The sequence below is a fragment of the Cicer arietinum genome, chromosome 7 (genome assembly GCF_000331145.2).
Source record: "Cicer arietinum cultivar CDC Frontier isolate Library 1 chromosome 7, Cicar.CDCFrontier_v2.0, whole genome shotgun sequence".
NCBI lineage: Eukaryota > Viridiplantae > Streptophyta > Magnoliopsida > Fabales > Fabaceae > Cicer > Cicer arietinum.
In genome coordinates, this window is record NC_021166.2 from 8,260,608 (window position 1) to 8,271,710 (window position 11,103).

The 11,103-nt window shown below is 26.2% G+C and overlaps 1 protein-coding gene across 1 annotated transcript in view; it reads right to left on the bottom strand.

The window, feature by feature from the left end:
- Positions 1-722, bottom strand: part of NAC57 (NAC domain-containing protein) — a 2,350-nt gene extending 1,628 nt beyond the window's left edge. The window contains exon 1 of the mRNA XM_004508668.4: positions 120-722. Coding sequence (XP_004508725.1) covers positions 120-543 — 424 coding nt within the window. The 5' untranslated portion in view covers positions 544-722. The remainder of the gene's footprint in view (positions 1-119) is intronic.
- Between the last annotated feature and the right edge of the window lie 10,381 nt (positions 723-11,103).

An 11,103-nucleotide genomic window follows, 5' to 3' on the forward strand; every position in this document is an offset into this window, starting at 1 on the left:
TTCCCTACGCCCAAAATTTCAACCAAACAAAGTGAATTTTTTCAATCCCCAAATAAAGATGCATATGAAAATCAAAGAAAAAAAAAAGTGGGTCTGAAAAGATGATTGGTACAACTTACATGGCAAATCCCAAGGTTCAGACTTGTTAAGGTCTACATCACCAATTGCTCTTGCAGAGAAATTAGAATCAATAACCTTTTTGTATAAATAATGACTTATAAGCTCTTCATCAGTTGGATGAAATCGAAATCCAGGAGGCAAATCCATCTTCTCATCTTCTTTACATGATAAAACAGAAACGTTTTCCATAATTTCAAGGGTCAACCTTAAAAGCTCAATAAAATGAAGAGAAAAGAAGAGAAAAGGTGTTAGTGATGTATGAAAAAAAGAGAAGAAATGGAGGGAGATAAGAGTTAGAAAACATGAGAAAGTGAAGGTGGTGGTTGTTGTGTTGAGATTGAGAAGGGAAAAAAGAGAGGAAAAGAAGGGCATAAATAGTGGTGTTTTGGGGAGGAAGAAACGTGGAATGTAAGGTAACCTCATTTGTTTGTTGTTTATAGCCTAAAAGCCCACTTTCTTCAACTTTTTCTTTCTCAGATAATAATTTTATCATCTCACCCTTAAATTGTTATACTTCTGACTCAACCCACCATCATTTATCCTAACTTCCTTACTTTTACTATCCACTACTTCCCTCATTACCAACATATCACTTTCTTTCCTCTTTACTTACTGTCAAAATTTTTATATTGTTTTGTTGTTTTAATTAATAAAAATATAACATAAAATTACTCTCGGTCGTCGCTAACTAAAATAGAGATAATAATATAAATTTATAATATATAACACCAAGTAAGATAGGTAAGAATGTCTACCTAATTTATAGTACTTATATTTATTATAAAGTGCAACTTTAAAAATAACAACATACAATTTTACATATCAGAATACGATCTTACCTAACAATTTTACATATGTTAACATTTCTCATAATAAAATAAAAATTGTCTGATAATTTACAATTAATAGCTTCTTAGTCTAGGTCCTTAAGTATTTGCTTATGATTATTTTTTGGAAAAGTTACTTCGATATTTTTAAATTGTGGAGGGTCATCTTGTAGCCATTGGGCCACTCGACCTGGCCCCATGTTCACCACGGGCCAAATGAGCTGAGTCGAAAAGACTCTTATAGATTTAGTTTTATTTTTTTTAATAGTTCGACCTAAACTAAAATATCAGAATTTCTTTTTCATTTATGATACCAATAATTAGGAGTAAAATACAAAAAGTAACACACACTCTTAACAAATTTATTATCCAACAACTTTTCTTAATACCTGCAAATTTGTCATAAGGTTTTATAACAACGGACAAAATCATATCAACCTCTTTTTAGAATTAGCAAAAGGAATGAAAATTTCAAGGAAAGAGAAGTACAATAATTTGAAAGTTTATAAGGTGTATTGATAAATTGAAGGATTTTAATATAGTTTCTTTCTTAACCAATTAATTAATGATGATTTGGTGAATCAAAATGCTATTTTTAAACTATTGACTCTAAAATGTTTAATATTAAAATTCACATTAAACATTCTGATGTTTTGAGTCGACTTTAACGCTTAAGTCAATACATGCTTAATAATTTAGAGTCCTTTTCATTTTACACTCTTTTCATCTATAACCAATATTTTGGAAATCAAAATTTGACAATGTAATGTTTGGTGAGTCTAAATATTTTGAATACACTCTAAAACATTTCAAAACTTTAGTAATAGAGAGGATAAATGAAGAGGATCTAGCTCTTGATTGAGTGGGAGTAGAAGTCTAGGTTAGATATTGTGTATACTTTGACTTCACATAAACATTAATATTTATAAGAAGGTGTTAGGTCATAATAACAATGTAAATATGCATACTAAATAAATATTGTGCCGCAATTTTCCCCCATATTTCTTTGTGCTTGTTACCGTTAGAGATAACCACAACTGATAGGTCTCTGAAGATTATAAGTATGAAATATTATATCTTTGAGTATTATTTTTGATGAACTGAATCATGATGCAGAACACTAATCAAAATAAGTTATTATTTATTTAATCAATGTTCACTTTTTTAATTCATATTTGACAAAATTTTATATTTATAAATATTGGTGGACTGTTTATTCTGCTATCTATAATTAACTTATATTTTTTAATTAAAAGTGTTTTAAATTAAAATATAAAATGTTGTAATCTATATTTTAATTTATATTATGTTATTTCATATAAATTTTAATTTTATAACTATATCATCAAATTATTCTACTTCATATTTTTACTTGTATTTACAAAAAGACATATAATACGACAAATATATTTACTAAAGTAAATGTTAACTTTTGTGACGGTTTTTATTGCAACCCGTGGCAGTTTGAACTGCTGTAATTATTAGATCGAGGCAACTAGTTGATTCTTCACTATATAATAGTTTTCCATGACTACACCAATATTCATGGTAAAATCTTTTGAAAATATCAATCATAAAGGAATAATGTTCATTTTTAACTAATCTCATGTTGTCGGCGAAGGATAGTAGTTGGGACAAGTAGTCGACGTGGCCATCTAAAATTTTTAATTTATATTAATTGATTTTTAATTTTTTCATATGTGTCCAAGAACCAAATCAAATATTTTTTTTTGTCTTCAAATATACTTAATCTCTGTTTGTCTAGGTATAATTTCATTTAATTTAAAATTAATTTTTGATATCTAATTAGACCATTATATTTTATTTCGCATTATATCAGTAATGTTTTATCTTAAAAATGTGATGTTTTTAAATATTAATTTAATTATTTATATTTTATTTTTTCATTGTAGTTAATGTATTTGAGTCATATAAAAATTATGTAGTTGTTTCTTTAGTATCAAAATTTTAATATTTAAAAAATATTACACTTATTGAATTGAATCAAATCAATATATTTTTCATTAGCTTTTTTTTGCAATATTTTTTTATTCAAACAAACATTATTGTCTAAAAAGTTATAGTAATTCAAAATTTAACTAAAAATTATTATCTATACTGTAGCATTTTTTTTTTTTGGTAAGAGCAACTAGTGAGAGTTCAAGCTAGGATCCACTAGTTAAGAATCTGAGTTGGATCTTTTATGTCATATAAGACGTAAGAAATCAACTTTTTTTTCTACACATGGTAAGAATGTCTTAAATTATATATTGTTTTAATAAAATATATTTGTTTTAAATTATATGTAATTTTATAATATCAATGAATTATGAATATTTCTTTTTTTATTATGCTTTTTATTATTTATTACTCTATTTTTTCTAATTATTTAATTTTTATCTCATATCATTAATGAATGATATTTTTATAAATCAACTTATAATTTATTTTTATTTTTATATAAGATCAATTATATTTCTTAATTTGTATTTAATTGTTGATGTGGCATACAATTTAGGACGGAAGGAGTATTTTATTTTGTAATAATAATAAATTTAAAGTTAATAATTGTAGACTTTTCAAAAAAAGTATTATAATGGCAGAATATGTTCGAACAACTTTGCAAAAGTTGTAAATATTTTATGAACTTCTATTTTTTTTTTTTTGATGAGTTGGACATCTAAAATATAAACATACTAACTACGTGCGAACGATCAAAACACAATTCTGATTGAAGTTAATTAGTCAAAGTAACATCTGATATGATGTATACTACCATTGAGATTGGAATATTATTAATATTCACTGAGGTGGTTGCAAAATGATGGGCAAAATTCGTTGCTCTTTCATAAGCTAATTTGTCTACTCTACTCCACAAAGCAAATATGTGTAACAACTTTTTTTGTTTTATATAAATGAAGGAAAAATATGTGTCTAGCACCACGTTGTAGCCAATTCTTTTGTCCTAAATTTCTGATGGCAACTTTATAATATTTATTTTGTTTTTTACTATTATGGAGACACAATATATTGAGACCAATTATAAAACGTGTAACCTTTATTATACTTTCTCATCACATCAGAATGACAATTCTTATTGTAAAACATGTTAGATTTTGTGTTGGAATGCTACACCAACTTAATTAAATAAGAGGAATGCTCCATTTTAAGTTTTAAATTTGAATTGTCTATTATTACTGGATACAAATAAAAAGATTAGTGAATCTCTTTTAGAATACTTAAAAAATTATTAAATAAACTGCATACTTTAAACATAATAATTAATAATAATGTATAAAATAAAGTTTTTTCACTTATCCTTCTACGTGCACTAGAGAAGAAAAAAAAATACAAATAATATCGGCAAAATTTTGGGATATTAAAAATTCAATCTATTACAACTGTCAAATTTTAATATTGTTAGGTTGAATATCATGTTACGAATTCGAATTCGAGATTTGACAGTTGTGTGCGATTTTATATACTATTTTCTCTACAGACAATAAAACGTCTAATCTTATTGTCTTTAATTTATGTCTTCATATTGTCTCTGTTTATAAAGAAAATCATCACTTAGTGATGAAAAATAACTTTTAACCAGGTTTGATGAGTTGTAACATTTATTTTTATCTATTAAAATACGAAATATTCAATTTAATAATATCAATATTAACTAATGAACTAAGACTTAAGAATATTAAATATCATATTTTATATGCATTTATATATGGATGTTTTTAAAGGATGAAATAGTATTAAATAAAATTCTAATTAAAAAGTACTTTCAAAAAGTCCTAAACAGTATTTTCGCATAATTATATTCAAAAACTAATCATCTATTAAGATATTGGCTGAGAAAAGTTTGAGCAAAACTTTAAAATGAACATGATTCTTGTTTGATCCAAATTGGGTCGCCTTGTCAAAGCCCACATAAGGAGCTCAACATAAGGACGAAATAGCAGACCAAAAACAAATTAAAAGTTTTTTACAATTTTTTTTTATATGATCCTTCTAATTGAAGTGAGTCGTGTCAAATATTAAATGTAGATATTTTTTTTTTTATCATGATTCGAATTCGAATTCACCAAATTATAAAAATTTAGTCTCTTTCGTTAAACTCAATTTCCGTTAATTTGAACAATTTGTTTAATATCAAAATAAGTTACGTAAAATCAATTAGCTACTCTCTATGTGAAAAGACGAATAATAAATATTTATATTTGAATGAACGATTATGTTTCATTATAAAATTACTTTATTCGTCTTAAAATAATTAAATTATTTAATCATTTCACACGTATTAAGAAAAATATATAAATGAAAGAGATATAATATTATTTTTAACAGATTATTCTTATTAGATATTGATGTATTATCAATATTATAAATACATAATAAAAATATTGTATAAGAAATGAAGTAAATGATACTAATTAAATGGCAAAATTTAAAATAAAAAATTGAAAAACACTATTATTTTGGAACAGAGAGTAATAGATAAGTGAATTTTTGGTTGATTCACATAAAACAAATAAACCTCAATTAAACTAAATTATGTTATCTACAAAAGACATTCACCTGGGAAGCAGATCATTCCATTTTGAAGTAAGCTATTCCGGAAATCAACACTTGGATTACTATCATGACTTCTTTTGTGTAAATTAAGCACCTCTATGCGTGACTATGAAAATTAATTACTTGATAGCTGAGAGTTTCTTAAAAGATTAATTTTCTTTTAACATATATTTTTTTATATACATTATTCAGATATCGAATACTCGACCAAATAATAAAAAGCTCAAACATCAATAACTTATATGACACTACGTTGGTCCATAATATTTCCACAGCAAACCATTGAACCACTACCACCATATTCGCCATTGCTCCAACGAAGAGCGAAATCATTTACTAATTTTGTGTACATAATCAAGTACAACCACAATTAATTCAACTTCCATATCATTAAGTTTATTTGAGGCACTGCTCCTGATGCATGTGTCTGTTTGTCCTGTTCCGACACAAGGAAACCAAAGACACAATCATGTGAAACAAATACTCAGTAGAGCATTGCATTAAAACCCCTTATCATAACATATCATAATATTATTATACTGTTATCAGATTTTAAATATAATAGATAGTTTAATAAATGATAACTAATTCAATACGTTTAATTTTATTGATCTATTTTCTTTTATATTCAATACAAGAAGGAGTATCTATTTATTTATTTATTCTCAAGTTAGTTATAGGCAAAGGACATGAGATTTGATAGATGAGCATGCTATGCGGAGGTATTTCATTGGCTGCTTCACAAAATTAATGATTTGACAAATTTCGTTGAACTGCCTAACTCTAGGAAGCTTGGAATGTGAATTGATTCATGAATGTTACTAACAATTGACAAAAATTAACCCTCTAAATGAAAGTAGAAAGAAATAAAACGAATAGAAAATGAGATAATTTTTTTAGTAAAAAAAAAAGTAAAAATAATAAATACATAATACTATTTGTTAAATGATATAAGTATTCTCAAATAAAAATAAAATATGATAGAAAATGAAAAATAAAAGTAAAATAATTAAATAAATAAACAATAATAATAATAACCTTAAATATTTATTGATAACTTCAAATCAACTAAAAAAGAGTAATATTAGTTTTGTAAAAAAAACATCAAATAGATTTTTAAGTGTTTGTTCAATTGACAAATGTCGATATTGTTATGTTGAAAATTTTGTCTCGGTTTGAATTCCAAATTTCGTAGTTGCAACTTATTTATGATAAAATTTATCATCTCTTTTAAACAAAATATTCGGTGAAATATTTTAATCTTTATTAGCGCATTTTTATCTAAAAAGTAACCTTTCTGCATTGTTTGTCCAATTTGGGAAACTGCATTTTTTGTGTGGGTCCTAGCAAAATAATTTTGTTCCTTCCCTTTTTATTTTTTTAAGACAAATCAAACAATGGGAAAGATTTTGAAATTTGTGTTTTTATTTCTCTTTCATTATGGTTGGTAGGGGTAGACAACATGTCAGATAGGACGAGTTTGGATCAAAAAAATTCAACCGACCCAAACTGCGGGTGCAATATATAGACTCATTTTCACCCATTTTGTTTTCAAGTTTGTTGGAATTCAGGTTTTTTTGTTTGATTTTTTCAGATTATAAGATTTAACACTTAGAATATTAAATCGAAACAGAGTTTGAAACTATGACTTAAAAATACAAAATACAAGAGAAAAAAAATCATGGATCTAACTACTTGAAGAGTAAATCTGGTTGCAAAAAGATTCGAAAAAACAAATTTGGCTGTTAAAGAAGTTGCAATTGAAAACCACTAGATATGCGCTATCAGCATTGTCCTTTTCCCGTGATTGTGATAAAAAAAAAAGTGAAGTTGTTGTTAATCGTATGAAAGAATGGTGTCATAATATTTTTATCATTAAGAAGCTTCGAGAGAAACATGTCGAGAGCCAAATAATTTAGATTTGTTATGTTGTGGACTAAGTTTTGTAGATGTATAATATATAAAAAAAGAGATGAAGAAATTAAGAAGAAATGAATGAGAGATATCAGAGTGTGAGAGAGGTAGAATTTTCTAAAAGAAAAAAAAGCTTCGATTGAAAGAAAAAAAAACGTCAAGTATGTCCTCATAATAATATAATATAAAATATATAGATGTGCAGATAAATTATTGTTGTGGTCCAAAACACTCACCTGAATTTGTCCTTTGCAACCGATACAAACTTCCAACTCTAACATGTTTACCCGCATGATCCACCATTGATCACTCTTCACCAATATCATTATCAAATGTCACATGTCCCGCCAACTCTTGTTTGATTTGTATTCAAACAACATAATACTGAGACATGTTGGCTCTAACGCAATTTTTAATATCTTATTATTTTTCAAGATAGCTGATTCTTCCAACAAGATTGGGAGATGGTTTTTTATTAAGGGCGTTTCAAATTTTTGCTTCTCTAGATGATGTATTTGCGTGATGATTTGTTTGATGCTACATGTCTTTTAATTTACTTCTTGATCGTCGTACTTTTATAATTAGTTTGTACACTTTTATTATATATTTTTATACAAAATTGTCCAATTGATCAATGCAATGACGAATTAACAATTAAATCATGAAAAAATAATGTAACATCCACTATATTTAAAGGTTTCACCTTTAATATTAAGTAAACCTCATCCACTTTCATTCTCATTTTCAAAAAAACTTTTCAATCTATTCCCTCAGACATTTTTCTCTCTCAATAAATCATTCATCAATAGTCCCATCTTTGTTTCTTCATCCTTGTTCAAATTCATGGCAAAAGTATGGTTCTAAGTCATCTTTGGTGCACGCATTAGGAGAAAGTGGAAGGCAAACTAAAGGAGCTCAAGAATCCGATAAGAATAAAGTCTAGGGTTTTCTGTTGAGTGATCTTTTTGAAAAGGTGAAAATTCCTACTCATATGTATACAATTACATAATTTAAACATGATGTCTTTTTTTGCATGTTTATGTCAAGTGAATTGAATTTGTGAAGTGTTATTGTTGTGCTTTTTGATTATGTTGAGTATGAACGTGAACCGTTGAAATTGTGTCATATGTGTTTGGTAAAGTGCATGAAACACTAGAGTAAATGAAATTAGTTGAAGGATGTAGATTGTGAATTGTTTATGTTGTCAAAGCTAGTCCAACACTTATTGAAGTCTAAAACAAACTCTAAAGTACAATTTTGATTAGAAAAAAAAGTAGAAGCCTTTTTAATACTAACAATTATTTTTATCTAATCTCTACATTTTTTTTATATGCAAAATAGTTTAATTAAATATGGCAATGATTGTATCTTTTTTATAATTCCTTTTTACATGATTCTTATTTATTTAGAAACTAAACACATTTTCCTTCAATTTGAACATCAAATTCGTAAGATTTAACTGAGCTTTGATAATTTAAAATGTTTACTAAAAAAAATTTGATTGCCTGTAAAAAAATTATAAATAAACTAGACATTCTAAATTTTTTTAATAGTGGTTGTTTACTCAAATTCGATATTGTTTAGTATTTTAATAAGTTTGTCGAAGTTGTGGTACAACACATGAAAAATTATGCATCAAAAGTTTTGATTATAATGTTTGAAATTAGCTTAAATGACATGTTGAGTGATGTTAAAAATTATGTTCTGAACCTAATTCATCAATGTAATGACTTAGGAATGATGTAATAGCTCAATTTATAAGAGAATTCTATAGTAAAGTGTTTTGATAAATACACTAAAGTAACGACACATTATTTTCTTGTGTAAGGTGGATATTTCTGATGTAAATGTTGTTGCAATTTTTTGAATTTACAATACATAGTTTATGATATAGGCTTAAGTGTTATTTATATAGTTCTAATTAAGTTCAAACAAAGGGACCTAAGTGTCAATGTTAGTCACTATTCGAACTCTATGAATTGTGCAATATAGGGTCTATGTTGTGGTGGGAGACGCTTCAAGCATGGGTTATAAAGCTCTAATTTTGAACATACTAACGATGGAAAAGACTTTACTAACATTATAATATTTAAAAATCAAAATGCTATATTATGAATATTATACGTTATATTTGGTATGTTAGGAGTTCTTCTCGAAATTAAGTTTCATTGATATTTTCTTCTCATTAGTTTGTTCTCTATGTTTTCAGTTATACAAATTTGACGTCTCGAAGATCATTATAAGAATGATAGTATCTTGATGATTTATTTTTTTTGGCATAGTTTTTATTTTATTTTTTTATGAGAATATCTTTTGTACATAAAAAGTAGAAGATAAAAATGTATATCTTGTAATTTATACATCTATCTTGAATTGTGTATTTAATACTATATAAATATTATTAAGCATTGTCATAGTGAATGAAATGCTAGTATCATAAATGTATTGTGTTACAAATATAATCATTCTCATAAAGAAAACAAAGATAATAACACTTAAAATGAAAAATGTATGTTAGTATTGTTTTGTCATTTTCACCGAAAAAGAGGATATGTCCAAGTAAATTGATTGGTTTTTAGGGAGGACCAACCCAATAAGATTCCCCCACCACATTTGCCCAAATTTCATTTGGATTTTTATGAAGTCATTCACATGCAATGTGGGAGAAACTATCTATGACGGAGCTCACTTGAATCACACTCCTCCAATTTTGAAATCTCTAATCTCAATCAGTGAAAATGGAAGACACATAAAAAGTTTAATTTTGGTGTTTTTATAAATGTAAAGAAACATCGATGAAGAATCTCAAAAGGTCATTAGAGAAAATGTGTCATCCAATTTGTGTCGCATCAACCAATCCAAGGGTTTCCAAGAAGATATAAAAAAAATATATTTTAATGCGAAGTGCAAATATTAAAAAAATAATCCAACAATTTCTAAGATATAAAAAATATTTTAAATTGCAGTGCACAAATTAAAAATCCAAAGGTTTCTAAGAAGGTTTAAAAAAGAATTTTCGTTCGAAGTGCAAAATCGAAAAAAAATTTTGAAGTCTCTACGAGAGAAACTATCTATGATGGAGTTCAAGAGAGTCACACTCCTTCACTTTTGAAGTCTCTAATCTCAATCAATGAAAATTAAAAACACATAAAAGCTACTAATACATCACAAAAGTACAATTTTGGTGTGTTTATAAATGTAAAGAAACATTGTTGAAGGATAACTTTTATCCAAGTGTATTGTTGCATCAACCAATCAAAGAGTTTCCAAGAAGATATAAAAAACATTTTAATTCAAATAATGCAAGGATTTTCAAGAAGATATAAAAAAAAAAAAAAAAACATTCTCATTCAAATTGAAAAAAAAATAAAAAAATAAATTACATTTTTATTCAAATTGAATTAAAAAAAAAAATTGGCATATGCAAGTCTCAAACCTGGAACCTTTGCGTTATTAGCACCACGCTCTAACCAGCTAACGAAACCATATATATTAAAGATCTAATTCGTATTACATGAACCAATCAAAAATAGTTTCCATAAAGATATATAAAAAAATAATAATAATTGAGTTTCCATAAAGATATATAAAAAAAAATTTAAATAAGATATACAACAAAACATTTTAATTTGAAGTACAAAAAATAATAATTATTGGCCCATGCAGG